We start from the raw sequence: 15,172 nt of genomic DNA on the forward strand, positions 1-15,172 counted from the left end.
CCTCATCTTGCCCCAGCCACTGCGCTGTATCAGCCAGGTCAGTTTGAGCTGAGAAGGGAACGTCAGATTACGGGCTCCCAACAGAGACCAGGAGACCGAGTTATGATTTATACATTTACTGTGACACTGACATCTCTTCAGGGCTGAGCAGTAAATGATAGAGCAAGTTTAAAAGCTTTTTGCAGCTTGCCAGTATTTTGTTGTTGATATAGCCTGCCACTTGTTAACATGATCCAACAAGTATCCTTTAATGACCCCGTTTGGGGAGCTTGTGAGCCTCCAGAGGACTGCTGGAGAAGCTCTGTTCCATCGTGCTGTATTTCTGAGACCTACTTATCCGTCATGGTTGCAGTCAACTGATGCTTATGAATTCCTGCTCATTATAAAGTACTGATTGGAGGCAGAACTCTTCGGGGGGGGGGGGGGGGGATTTTCTTTTCTGTCCCAATCTAATGGTCTCTTGACTTTAAACTTAAATGTGTTCCCTAGATAGAAGTAAAGTTAAATAAGGCTTTGCAGGAATTTTTAATGCGAAGGTATGAAACGTCTTTGTGAAGGTCTTTTGCTTGACTGAGTTGTTTTTTCATGTGCTGCCAATATCTGATCCCACTTCTTGACCTTTAATATACACTCAGAGAGAAGATTAGGATGTTTCTAATCAGCTGAATCTCCCCTCTGGGAGCACTATTAAATCCTGACTCTCAGCTTTATCTCTGCCAGGTCTTGCCAGCCCTCCGCGTTTTTGGGTTTGTTACCAGCTGAGGTTGGAGTTCGGTCACCTCAAAGGTTCTTGTTCAATTGGGGGAGTTTCTTGGATCCTTTCTGTGAGAGTTAAGACACCAGTGAGCGACTCTGCTTGGAGGCAGACCTCTTCGTTTCATGTGTGTTGGTGAGCCAGACCTTATTCAGTGAAATAAAGTCTTTTTTTTGGTGCAGGATTATTGCTAAGGGTCCCTCAGTAATCCTACCTACCTCATCATTAGTAGGGCTTCATCAAATATCTTCGGGAACAAACCTGGGTTGTTTTGAAGTGCCAGGTCAGGTGCCTCATAGATGTTCAAAATATTATATCAGCCTGTTTCTTCTGCCACCCAAATTTGTAATTTCATTAGGATAGCAAGTCTGTTGGCAATAAACTGGTAACGATTATTGAGTTTCATGCCATTGTTTTGATGAGGATTTCTGTGGGGCTAGCAAGTCTGCGGTCGCGTGGCTCAGCCTACAACACGTGGCCCAGTGATAAAAGCAAGCAGTTTAACGTCAAAGCTGGGACCAGTCTTTGTCAAACAGAGCCCCTTGAGCTGCACATCTTCCCCTTTCATTTCGGCCATCAGCAGCATCACTGTTGTGATTTAAGTATCGGGAAGTTTATCCCTGAAAGCAATACAGACACCGGGTTGCAGTGCTGGGGTTTATGCTCTCCTGAAAAGCTTGGGTGATCTAAGGAAGGACTGAGCCCAGGCGATCTTATTTGCCCTTTGATTCCAATGGCTCCTGTTCCCCAATGTGGTCCACGTACCTGTAGATGTCCCTGCTCCATCCCATGTTCTTGAACACTCCAGAGGCTCTGTAGGTACATAGGAAGGAGGGGAATAGTCTGGAGTCACTGCCCAAAGCTGGATGCTTTGTTCCCGTCCAAAAACTTACTCATCCTACAGGTCCTGGTCTTAAGTTACTGAGCTTGCAGAGAAATCTGCTCGTAATTTCTTTCTCGTAAGTGCTTTCATGTTGAGCAGAAATTTTGGCAAAGAACAGTCAAGGCAGTGGAGAATCCCCAGTTCTGCCTGGTTATACCAGACCTCCTCAGATCTTTCCTTGGAACGAGCTGGCAAGAGGAAATACTTTCCATTTCAGAGAAGCGTGGACAAACAACGTTGCTTCAGACAGAGAAGAAAAGCAGCAGACGGAGTTACAGTGCTGAATCCTGCTAGCCAAAAGCATGCTCTTGCCTTTATTCGATCATTCCTGGAACACAGAGTTCTTATTGTATTCCTCCTCACCCTGCCCAGCGCCTCTCCTCGGGCTTGGGACTTGGAGATACCCCGACCATGATCCTGGTGGGTTTGGGGAAGTTAAAAAAAGCATCAAACACATCTCAAAAATGGACCCTCTCCCTCGCCTGATGTTAGGTAAATGTGTTTTCTGAAAACCTGGATCCCGTTAGAAAGGTTCCTGCTGTCTGGAAAACAAAGTACTCGCTCACCTGGTTTAGTCATTAAGTAAATTTGTGGTTTGGTTGAGACAAAAAATAATGAAGAAAAGCTGTTGAAATCCCGGGATAAATTTGATAGTTTGCAGGCAGTGCTGTTTTTAAGTGGAGCTGCTGCCTTCTTGAGGTTATGAGCAGACCCAGGTATAAACCTAGGCTTCCCTTTCCCCCGTGCCTCAGAGGCAGGCATTTGGAAGTCATTTGTTTTGAGAAGGCCCTTGCCGTGCGGGCGAGGGGGATGCTCTGGGCTGGAAGCCATGTTGCGTGGGTGTCTGCATGGCCAGCCTGCGGCTGGAAAGCCGGGAGATGCTTTCGGCCACTTATTTCATCAGTGGAGGGAGCAGCATCCTGGGCTGCAGGCAGGGTGGGAGGAAGGGACGGATGGTCGCTCGCTTGGTGTGACGTGGAAGGCCCCGAACGGTTGGGGGGTTCACTGGTATTTTTACATCTGCAATGTGATAGTTGTGTTGCCCTTTCTGGGAAGAACGGTTTCCTCCGTGACTCCTTGACGTCTCCCAGCTGCCCTGCCTGCCTTCCCAGGGAAGGGAAACCATGGGGAAAAGGCACAGAAGCCCCTGCAGAGACCCCCAGAGCTCCCTGCAGAGGGTTTCTCCTCTTCACCGGCCCCGATTTATCTGGGAGAATCACCCAGGAAAGCAGACGTGGGAGCTGGCGCTGCTACATGCTGTCTGAAATGGCTACTGTGTGTGTTCATCCACTTAAGCACCTATATATATATATGTGCATATATATTTACGTATATATATATATGTAAAATCACTTGCTGTGTTAAACATAGATGTCATTTCACTCTCAGAAGCCAATTAGCAGAGCGGAAAGGTCTTGCCTATCAGCCTGTTGCCGAATTTTCCCCAGCTCTCAGCTTAGGCGAGAGGAAAGGAGACCACATCAGTGCCTGTGTCCGCGCTAGCGAGCCCCACGGCCCAGGGAGAGCACGCTGGGAGGGTCAAAGAGTGGGGGGTGAGGACTGGGGTCCCACTCATTTCAGGGGGGTTTCCTGTGAGCTGGTTCTCACCCAAACCCTTGGGCAGCTGGAGCACGCAGAGAGCGTGCTGGAGCACGGCATCCCCTGCCTGGGGATGGGAACCCCTGCGCCTGGGCACGCTGCAAGGCTCATGCAGACAGGCCCTGTGATTTGAAAAGGTTTGTATTTATTTTAATGCAAAACGTGACCTTAAAGCACGTCGGTGCTTTGGTTCTGACATTCCTCCTTATGCATGTCGTCCTGTCTGTGTTCTGGAGGTGTCCGGAGGATTTGGTCCTCAGGGTCAAGGTCCTCTCACTGCATTTGGGACGTGTTTTAATGTCAGTCTCAAATTTAGTTATTAGGGCAGCTTTTTCTGGCAACATGGATGGATGTTCAGCACATCCCTGTGCAAGCTTGATTCTGTCCCTTCCAATAAAGTATTAAAAGTATTTTTTCTCCTGTGGAGTATTGTCTGACAAAGGCCACGGCGTGGAGGCGAGTGTGGCTTATGGGTGGGAGCAGTGTACCCTGGATATCCAAAATGCACCCAGGAAACGCTAGGTTTGCCCTGGTTTTGTGGCATCTTAAGTCACTACAGAGGCTTTTGAATGACTGATGGAGCCAGGCTGCTCCAAAGCAGTAAGGCTCCTGTTCAATCACAATTAATGCAGTCAAATATCCTGTATGTTTTATAGAAGATTTCCCTATTTAATGTCAACGTTTCATAATGGATAAGGATTCATATTAATCATGTCATAATTTAAAAAAAAGATCTATGTTATGGTGTAAATTCAGACTACTATGTTGAAATGAGTCTAAGCAAACACCTGTTATTGTTAGATATAGAACGAAATGTTCTGTGATGTTTGCTTTATCTCAGGAAGATGATCCAAGCATACTGTTAATTGATGCACAGACATTGTGTTGCCCATATTTCCTCTTTTATTTTAATTCATTTCTTGTGCATTGAGCTATTAAATAAATGAGGGGTTTGGTCTTATTCTCAGGAAGAAGTGCATTGTTTTTAGGAAGGACTTGACTTTATTGCATGGCAAAACTGGATTTTTACAGTCTATAAGTAGTGGACAAAATAGAATATTACACTGGGGTGATGAATGAGCACAGCCTTGTCTCTGTTGGGAAGGAGGAGCTGGGAGGGCTGATTTGTAGATGCACGGTCAGATAAAATCTTGAGGGACTTGTTCTGCAGTTTCTTTGGAACACAGTGGTTGCATCCTGTTGTCGGAAAGCCTTTCCGAAGAAGGTTAGGGTGGTGATAGGGCAATACAGCCATAATATTTAGCCCGTCTAGTCTTTATTTGCCTCCTGAGGCAAACAAATTATTTCCTGTATTCCAGCTTCCTTCCTAGATTCTGACAAATCCTAAATCACTTTTCTCACCCACCTTGCTGTATCCTATGTTCTAAATTATTGGTTTCAATGAATGTGTCTTCTGTTGTTTAGTCCTGCCTGAGAAGTAGTATGTCCTTGGTAAATGCAAAGGAGTGAGAAATTGGAAACTCAGACTGGTAGATCTTGGGATTAGCTTTTGTAACTGTACTTTAATACTTTGCAATAATTACTGAAGCTCCCCATAAAATAATCTCTGCATACTCCTAAAATGGAATTGAATGCCTTAGAATAAAAGAGAAGAGGAGCCCTTATCTGTACTTTTAGTTAAGTTTTTATTTATTTCCCTTCTTCCTCCAGCGTAGGAGGATGAATAAGCGCAGAAGAAGATACAGATTTGCAAAGGCAAGGAGCGCTAAAAAGTGTCGTTTTTTCATCAGCTTTTAAAAGCCAGACTGTAATCATAAATTCCCTGATAGCTGGAGCATGCAGAAGTCGTCTTTAAGCCTACAAGTGACAGGCTGCTGTTGCTTTTCAAACTTCAGATTTCATTTTTTTTGTAAGACACAACTTTGATCTGGTTCCTTTGTAATGCTCTGCAGAGCGCCAGGGCCGCTGTGCTCGCCGGCTGCAGGGCTGGAAGTGAACTTTCTTGGCGAGAGCCATCTGGAGACCTCAAAGAACAGATTAACTTGTCCAGAATTGATGTGATCTTTGAAGAAGCTGCCCTTGCTAGAACACATGTGATTAGCTTGACATTGGCAGTGATAAAGTTGAGATGCACAGCAGTGTCTGAGTACCCGCAGTAATTGGGAAGAGTTTTGAGTGGAGCAGCCCCGAGGATTTGCAATCAAATTATCAGCTAAATCCCCAATTTCAACCTCTTGAGCAGACTTTGTGTCTTTAGTGCAGGTTAAATCCAGTCAAGAGTAAAGGTTTTCAGCTTTGTATCTTCATAGGCATTCTTTGGAGACGTTCTTCTAAGAACTTTGGAGTTCTTAGCTCCAAAACTTACCCGTGATGATGTACTGGGGAACGCTGTGAGTGCTTTGGGTCATTTCTCATAGCTTTATAACCAGTACAGTGCAACTTTTGCGATGGTTGTTGGTACCGTGGATTGGAAACTGAGACTTTTCTGTTCAGGTGGTAGATTAATCTTGGAAGCCAGACTTCTTGGTGAATGCCGTTCCAGTCTCTCGTGTAAAGGTGACCCTGCTGCTCGGACACTGCTGTCAGCACGTGCTATTTAAATATGCTGAGGGGATTTGCTTTGGCTCATACTGCATAAGCTAACATGCGCACATTTAATTTGATTGACTGGTTGTGATAATGAAATTTGGTATTGCGTGAAGGATGTGACAGTCACCTGCTCGTTGGTGGATGTAAGTATGGGAAGTAAGAGAGCTCTGATCGTGTCTGGCCAGCCAGAGACTCAGCAAGCTGTCATTTTGAAAGCTTCTTTTTTCTTGGGTGGAATTGCATAACTTTTTAAATGGAAAAATTAATTTTTTCACACTGAATAAATGGGAGACGTTAAAATAATGAGCTGGAAGGATGTATGAGCATTAGACTGTGTCCTCCTAATCACAAAGACAAAATGACCAGAGACACCAAATAAGTGTAGGGCTTAGTTCTGTTTTTCTCCTGCAAATGTAGTTCTGGAAATAGTCATCTCTAAAAACACAGGACTATAAAAGTTTAAACTAAGTTGTCAGAAGTTGGTGTGAAAAAGCAGGATGGGAGTGCAGAGACTCGGTAACTGGGTCTCACTGAGTTGCAGCCCTGCTCTGTGGCCTTTGGGCACCGTCCCTCAGCTCAAACACGTCCCACCAAAAGAGGAAAGGAGGAATCGTGTCCTGCCGCGGGGCTCCTCGCTGCTGGGCAGGAGGGAGGGTGCCGCCGCTGTGGCAAGAGATCCTGAGTCTCTGGAGAGCCCATTTTGGGGTGCCCTTCCCAGGGACTTACCCCCGGCCCCACTCCTCCTGCAGCTCAGAGCTTTCCAAGGCAACTCGTGAAGTTTGGGTGATTATCAGCTGCCTCATGGCTCAAGCTGTCTAGAAAATGGGATTTCTCCCATGTTAAAAATGAGCTGCTCACCCAAACCGTGGTGACCAAAGGTTCAGAGTATGTCATGGGAGGAAATCTTTGGAAGCGCTGTTTAGGGGAACGTAAGCAGAATATGTTGGGGTTTTGTGGTTGTCAGCTTCATGAGTCTTTATCTCTTGGGTTTACTGATCTAGTGCCTCAAACAGCTGCTTCCTTGATAGTGCAGGGGTTTGGAGGTGCCTCGCCATGCCACCGAGGAGTTTGGGGATGCACTCGTCTCAGGGTCAGGCAGGTGGGAGACCCTTGCAAGAGGAGGACTGCCAGCCTGCCTGGTTTCTATCACAAGTACAATTCTCTTGAGTTAAAATTTTCTTCCAGAAAATGTGAGTGTCATAAAAATTCAGTGCTAGAGCTGGAGGAGATGGTACCAGTGAAAACTGATGGATCTGATCGGCTTCCCTGTTAGACTGGGGGCTGCTCCAGCCACACTGGAACTGCTAGCAGACGGGAAGACCATGTCTCACAGACCTGCCAATAGCATGTTGTGCAATTTATTCCCTGCAGTGAAAATTCAAATTCCACAGAAATTAGTTGTCTACAGGTCTTTCATCTCCCAGGAAGTTTCCTTGCCTTATTTTTTTTTTCCATGCTTGATGAAGAACATCAATGAAGGAGGTATGTAACTGTTGAGAACCAAAGGGAGTGCCGTGTGGATTTGGGTTTGCAGGTAGGATCTGAGAGATCTTTCTCCTGCTGTGGATTCTGAAGGTGATGCAATGCTTCCCCAGAGCATGCCAGCCAGAGCATGCTCTTTTTGCAAAGAGCAAAGAGTAGCGTGTTTGGCAAAAACTGGGGACCTTTGCGTCTTTGATTTAAAAGTGAAATAGCCATCAGTGGGGAGCTGTGTGAAGGAGACTGGGGATCCCAGGTGGGAAGGAGAAGGATGCCCTAAGGGACTCACGATACAGTGGGAACTTCAGCTAGGGCAAGAGGACCTCACCTCTCTTCTCACTTACGTTGAAGCTCCAAGGTCTGACGGTGCTCATGTTCAGAGTGCTGTGTGCTGGTCTTGGTTGGAGGAGTGGGAGATTTGGGGATGGGATGCAGCCAAGGCAACATGCAAAATAAACCTAAACAGGTTGAAGGAAGCCCAAAGGAGATGCTTTCCGGTTTTCTACAACAGTTTTGGCCCTTGTCAGCATTACCAGAATTGACAGGGATCAGTGGAGGGCTTTATGCAAAGAAAAGGCAGCTGGTCAGGTTGACTTACTTGGGTCGCTGTGATCTCTATTATAATTGTTCCCTATGTGATTATTTTGAGGGTTGAGCAACTGAGAGCTGCAGAAGAGACGTGCAGCTTTATTTCTGCGATGTGTGAAATGTTCTGTGTTCATTTCAAAACCGTTCATTGCTCTTTCCATCAAAAAAAAAAAATTCCGGAAGTCTGCAGGAATTTTTGTGAAGTCTAACTTTAAATGCTCACCTTTCCTTTTATCGCCCTTATCAGCACATAGAGCTCGGTATGTGGGGTTTTTAGCCGACGTTTCAAATCACTCTGAGTGTGCCTGTATCCCTTTTAAAGCAGCCTCCCCTCCCAGATCAGAAGTGACCAGGGTTTTTTGTTAGACTCCATGTTCCTTTAATGTTTTCCTCCTAATAGATGTTGAAAGCGTTCTTCAGAGGCACGGCACAAAACATTCAAATAGTGATACGAGCCAGCTGAAGAGAGTTGTCAGGGAGAGGGAACATTAGGAAAAGGATTGAATACAGATGGATTCCTCAAAAGTAATGTAACCTGTTATGATTGCTTTGAAATCCTATACCCTTTCCATCTACTTACGCTTACTGAAAGTTTACATTTGCACTGATGTATTAGAGGCAGAGCTAAAATGGAAGTAATCCCTGTTGTACACATGCTTAAGTGTGTAATTTTAGCTAAATACAACAGTTGTGACCAAACTCTTGCCTGCATCCTCAGTGGGAAGCGCACAGCCGTGGAGTGCTGCAGGAGAGCCCGTCCATCCCGACTCCTCCGGAGGGGCCAGGGACCACCCAGCACCCATCTGCTTGCTCTTGGTTCTTTCAGCCATCTCACATCCATATCCGACGAACTCTTCAGATGCTCTCTGCTGCTCTGTCTTTGTATCAGCAGATACAAAGGAGAAATGGACTGATCAGTACATTTTATTCTATATATCGTAGTGCTTTCTTAATGTACTGCTAGAATAATCCATTCCTCTACCAGAGTGTCCTGGCAGAAGGTCCAACTAGAAGTTGGTGCTATATTTTAATTGGGTTATCCAAAAAGCATCCTTCTCTTTGCCCGCAGGGAAGGCCTGAGCTTTCTGCTCACTCCTGCCTCAGTTTAAGAGGTTGTATCAGCCTCCATCACGCAACTGCCATATTGGATGTGGCAGGAGGGTTGCACTGCACAGCACTCCTTTAATGTTCTGAACTGACCATTACACAAGCGGAGAACTGGTAAAGGGGGGCTGGTAAGGTTTTCACTTATTATACCTTGCTTTTTAGGGTGAACTTGTTCAAATTATTTCCAGCCTTAAATATTTGCCCCAGAAAGCTGTTCTGCAGTCTGATGGAATATAGAAATAAGGTTGCTCCAGTGCACATCTACAGTCACAGAGAGAAAGTTTGTGTGCTAGATGACGTCCGTGGTGACTCGCCATCCCAACGCGCCCGTAAGCGTTCGTACCCAACTGACTCTGTACTGCACCTGAGCGTGGAGAAACCTCACAAGACTGCCTTTGCCTCAAACAGTCATAAAGAACCTCAGCCAACTCAGTTTTGCACCTCTCTGCAACTGCACTGAGCTTTGTCCTCTGAGGAGAAATAGCTTGGAGAGTTTTTGTTGGTTTGTGGGAAGGAAAATATTAGTTTTCTCTTTGTGAGAATAGGAGGGTAATTTGTTTCTAACTGACCCCGTAACAGCTCTAAAACAGTGTGATTTTTCTTAGTGACCAGCGAACATCTATGACTCCTTGTATTACAGGGAAAGTTGTCTGGTTCTGTTTCTAGGAGCAGAAGGGCATGGTGAGTAGGAGCTGTATGAGCCATGTGCCAGCTGAAGGCTATAGCCCTGTCGAATTCAGGTTTTAAAATACTTTGGTAAGGCTTCCATCCTTGTACACTGAGTACCATATTATACATAAATCATTCTGAAGACCTGTACCTGAAATGGATTGTCTGCTAGTCCCAGTTCATGTAGTGGCTATCTTGTGTTCATACTCTGCAAATATGCAGAAACTGCCAACTTTTCCCTTTGCTGGTGTCTTCCTCGCCTCTGGTCCTTCCATCTGTGCGTTTCTCATGGGTTTCCTCGTCTTATCTAAATGTAAACTCATTAGGGCAGGGACTGTTTTCTGTTGTCTGTAGGACTTTGACCACTGCAGTACAGCCAGAAAAGCTTGTTGCAGCAGAACGGGGAAGCACGAATTGCGTGATATGTCCTTCTTGGAGGTGTTTGCTCAAGGTCCATTACAAACCACATCAACTAGGTGCCAGCTACTGAGTTACTAAATAAAAGATCATGCTGATGAGCTTTGTGATCTGAATTAAAACAGGACTCTGGTTTTCAGAGCTGGTAACAGAGCTTGGAAAACCCAGGAATTTATCAACTTCAAGATATCTTACAAATGCTGCTCTTCATGCAGAGGGGCAGGCAGAGGGGGTGGGGGATTCAATGATGCTGTGTTGGTGTGAACGTTTCAGCTTGTTCCTCCTTCTGGCAAATTGCAAAATGACGTGCAGTGACAACAAGATGCCTGCGTGGCCGGACTGTCCTGCGGTACAGCAGAGCTGGAGGCACGTTGGCAGCAGTAGCTTTTCTATGCCAGTGGCAGAGTCAGTGCGAAGGAGTTGCTTGCCTGCTTGTTTCACTGGCTGCTTCACCGTTAATGCAGGTCTCCTCCTGAGCAAGGAACTCGCTTCCCAAGTTAGCTCACGCAGGCGATCTCTCTTCTACCATTTTGTTTAAGAGAAGGAGGTTGGCCTGCTCGCACATGTACTTGAATAGCCTGTCTGCGGGACAAGGCATGTGGTTGTGTACAGAGTAGCCTCCATAGATCCATGGCCAGATTGTCCATTGGAAAAGCCGGTGCAATTAGATGGTCCTTCCTGGTGGAATTTGCAAGTGTTTGATGTACCCGAGTGTGACATTCGAGGTTGGCTTTAGTTACTGCGTTGTAAGCAACAGCCATTTCTTGCTTTACCTCCCTCCCTTGGCAAGCATGTTGGAGTAAAGAGGGGTGTAAAAGCAAGCATAGAATGGGTGAGCTGTGCTACACATCCCTTGCAGTTGGAAGAGTAGAAAGAAGCCTGATTTGACTACAGAAAATGCTGTCTCGTTATCTAGGTATTGCTTTTAGATGTCCTGCCTTGCTCATAGAATGACAACGCTAAGCAGTTAGCCGATGGACACAATAAATCCTGATGGGAACTGGACTTTTTCCATATAGTCTTGTTCCCTCTCTTCTTGAACTCTAATAGTATCACCTTCATTACTCCATGAATTCCCTTTTGCTTCAGTTATGAGTCAAATTGTTCATGGTTCTGTCAGTGCAACTTAACCCAGCTTAGTCTGTAGCCTGTCACCAATGCTGGGGCTCCAGCCAGAGTCCTTCTGCCCAGTAATGCAGAGTATGCTCAAGGTTGTGTCCTTCTAATTTGACTTTCTCATTTTTCTTGCAGGCATGGCTCGTGGAGAGAGCCTGTTAACCCTTACTATGTCAACACGGGCTACGCTTTGGCACCAGCGACCAGTGCCAACGACAGCGAGCAGCAGAGCATGTCCAGTGATGCCGATACGATGTCGCTGACGGACAGCAGCGTGTAAGTATTGTCCCACTCCAATCTGGTGGGACAATAAGGGGGACAATAGCATGTTTGTTTCTTTGGCGGTGGTGCTGCTGTTGTGTTGGTCTGGGGGAGGCTTTGCCACAGCTGGTGTTAGGGGGAATATCAGGCTACGGTCATGATCGTTCTCGCTTTCTTTTCAAGCGGGATTGGTTTGTCACTGTGCAGGCTGCTCAGCCTTGCCGGTCTTGGGAACATTTGCAACATCAAATGGTTTGAGTGAACTAAAATAAACGATGCTCAGTCAGAGTTCCTGCAATGTCTCTTGCCAGGTGCAAGAAATATTGGAAATGTTGGATGGCTTTGTAGCAAGTGATTTGAGATGTAGTATCTCCTGAATGTCAGACAGAGCTTTCTACTTACCTGCGTACTTCTCCTCTTGAGTTTTTTTGCTGCCGAACTGTGCTCAGTCTGCGATTGCTCTTCAGTAGCGCTGGTGACTGACCAGTTCTAGTTTGTCTGGTGACCACTGCACTTTAACACAACTTGTACCAACAAGTCCCCTCCAAATCTTTTCGCTTTTTTCTAGTTCCTACCTTCCTGACGGTGCCCTGTATCTCACCCATGAGATACCTTCCTTAAAGACGGTCTGCAAAGGGAGAAAAAAGAGGTTTCAAGATTTTGTTGTGACTGCATCTCTGTGGTGGAAAAAAAGGATTTAGGGGAAAATATTTAATGTTTGGTCTGGTTTTTAGTAGTGCAAATGCAAAGTGTCTTTCTGTAGAGCAGAAACCCTTTGATTCTTCAAGCGAAAGATGACAGGTTTACAGAATTAGGAGAGGATTTTATTAACGGCAGTGCTGTAAACACAAAGTCCTCCAAGAGCCTCGTTTAGTGTCCCTGTGAACGTCAGGAGCTGTCAGACCTTGTTGGAGAAACTTTCCAGCCTGTGTCGCGGGTGTTGTTACCGGGTGCTGCAACAGTTCCCCACCTGCCCTCCGTTAACGCAGCGAGCTGGTGAGTGTGCAGCGTGGTACGGGGGCTTCTGTGTCTGCTGCGGGGGCTCCGTGTGAGCCGGTAGCGTGCTTGTCTCTGGCTCTGTGGAGGCTTGGAGCCATTTGGGAGCAGCTATTGAGTCCACTGCCACCAGCTCCTCACACCTTATCCATGTCGTGTTGCAGAATGGAGGAGGTAAACCTTGGCCAAAGGGGCATGGGAGGCAGAGGATGCCCCTGGGACAGAAAGCTGTAGAGGACCACTAATTAAAGGCTCGGTTTGATACAAATCCAGCTGCTTTGCCACATCCTTCTGCGATTCTTCATATTCATCTATTTATACAGAGGAGTACTCTGAAGCTAGCAGGGGTCATGTAACTTCTTGTTATCAGGAGAGACAGATGTAAGAACTCTTCAAAATTAATTAGCTTTTAGTACTTCTTTTTCCACTAGTCCAGCGGGCTCATGGGGTTGCACTGACGGTTATACCTGCAATAAGTTGTGATCATGTATGCCAGAGTTCTTCACCCTCCTAATTTTTATTTCAGTAGCCATAATTTATTTCTTTCACAGGCAGAATAATTTATGTTTGACCATCCTATGCATTCTTTATTCTTTGCTCCTTTTTCCTTTAGGCATTTTATCCCTTCTATGCCCACCATAGGCTGCTTCTAGGACTTTAATTACCACCGATACGTGCGCTGCCTTCTGCTAGTAACTAGGCCAATCTCAGTGGTTCATTTTAAGTAAGTCTCAAAAATCATAAGGGTAAACCTGTGATCTTTCTTTCTGTGCGTCTCAAACTGGCTGCATGCACGTTGATCCCCAAACTGGGATTCCGGACGTGCAGCCTTCACCTTTGGCTTACAAAGACTCTGTCTGCTTTCAACACTTGCTCTTCAGTACATCCTTTAAAACTCCAGTACCAGGTTTTGTTCGGTTTTTACATGGCATTGCTGAACCTATCTGCCTCCCGAGTTTCAAAGGAATTTTTGCAGAATTGCTCAAGGCAGCAAAAATGAAGAACAACCAGACGCAAGTTAAAGAAGGGACTCCTGCTGCTTGACAAGACTTGCATGTCTCCGTGCTTTGAATTTAGGCCTCCTCTAAGGAAAATGGCAATAAAAGCCTCGTTTGCTGATGAGCGAGGTTCTTCCCTATGTCTGCTGTTTACATACAGCAGTCAAGCTCTACAGTGAAGAAATCTGGCTCCTGCTCCAAGGCAGCACGTGAACGGGGTGTGATCCCAACGCAGAAACCTCCCTGACCCTCTATCAGAGGAGGATGTGTCCGGACAATCAGGATGCAAACGTCAGCTAATTGCGGAGTGCTAATAAACCGGGAAAGCAGGTGGGCGCACGGAGAGCATGGCTTGATGCAGGGCATGCTCTTCCAGTGTTGGCCAGCTCAAGTCGGTGGAGCAGGCTGAGCAGATGCTTGTACTCTGAGGTATTGCAGTTGTCACCAGCTCCCATCCAAGCTTTGATATTGTATCGATCGTGGCAAAGCGGGGATTGGACGTGGCTGCGGGCACAGCTCAGCTACGCAAAGCTGCTAGCAAAGGCCTGGGCGATGCTCTGGCCGTCCGGCCTCTGGAGCTGGGGCGAAGGGAGGCAAGCACAGGCTTTTTGGGAGTGCCCAGCTCACCTAAGTGTTTTTAGAAGTCATTTCTGTGGTACCAGCTACAAGCACGCTTGCCTAAAAGACAAACTTTCAACAGGATGCCTTTCCAAGCACAGGTAAATATTATTGTAATGGGTTGAATTTATATTACAAATACGTTACCAGTCCCTGTTGTTCGAGGAGTTTGCTTTTTGAGTGGCTTAAAAAGCATCGCTCTTAAATGCCTGCGCTCCGCTGATTATTTTTCAGTCTTCCTGTGTCATACGAATTCCTCTGCCCTTGTAGGCAAAACAGCTCCGGTCCTCTCTGCTGAAACCTGTTTTTATAATCAGCACGGCAGCTGTGTTGTTTTAGCTGGTTTATGCGGAGACAAGGTCTGGAGAGGACATGGTGAACGGCTCCAGCGAGCACTGGCCCGGCAAGCGTGCCGTGGCCGCAGGTGGGGCTGAGTTGCTCACTGCTGGTGTTCGGTGGTGGATCGAGGCTTTGGGGCTCTGCCTCACGCCGAGCTGCTCGGAGGCTGCCCCAGGCTTGCAGCGGCACGTACACTGCCATCCTGAACTGCTCTTGCTGTCTCGGATAACCCCACATATGGATAGCGTCTTTCCCAAGCCAAGGAGATGGCCTCTGGGTGGGAGGGGTTGTCACAACAGAGATGCTCAAGGGAAATTAAGGCAAATCTAGATAGGATGGCAACAAGCAGAAGCTGAATTGCATTAAATCGCCATGCAGTATTCCAGTTCAGACACAGAAATGCCTTAGGTCTGTATCTTTCTTCTCTTTATTTCTGCAAGAGCTTAGATGGGTAAGCAGGAGGCATTGTCTCCTCTTTAGCCCAGTGTTGTGGTCCCACTAAACAGCAATACTCCTTCCTCTGGGTCTTTTCGTGTGTCCTGGCTTATCTGGGCTGGGAGACTTTGCCATCCCCCAGGCTTTGGGAAGCCCTTGGTGCCGGCAGGCTTGGCTGGGGCATGGCTCCAGGCTGTGCTGGAGGGATGCCTGCTCTTCCTCAGTTCCAGTCGAACCTGCCCCAGAGCAAGGATGGCCATTCCCCAGAGCGAAAGGGTTTAGACAGTGGTTACTCCTTCAAAAAACCTTGCAGATTAAATATTATTCCTCGGATGACTGGCCTTTGGCCAAAACGCCTGGCGA

The 15,172-nt window shown here is 46.6% G+C and overlaps 1 protein-coding gene across 2 annotated transcripts in view; it reads left to right on the top strand.

The window, feature by feature from the left end:
* The window catches only part of AXIN1 (axin 1), a 75,485-nt gene that overhangs the window by 31,002 nt on the left and 29,311 nt on the right, over positions 1 to 15,172 (top strand). For both annotated transcript variants that reach the window (XR_012044938.1, XM_072878118.1), the window contains exon 3: positions 11,298 to 11,438. Coding sequence is in view for 1 of the 2 variants with exons in the window: in XM_072878118.1 (XP_072734219.1) it covers positions 11,298 to 11,438 (141 nt within the window). In the remaining variant the exon portion in view is untranslated. The remainder of the gene's footprint in view (positions 1 to 11,297; positions 11,439 to 15,172) is intronic.

The sequence above is a fragment of the Ciconia boyciana genome, chromosome 13 (genome assembly GCF_034638445.1).
Source record: "Ciconia boyciana chromosome 13, ASM3463844v1, whole genome shotgun sequence".
Lineage (NCBI taxonomy): Eukaryota > Metazoa > Chordata > Aves > Ciconiiformes > Ciconiidae > Ciconia > Ciconia boyciana.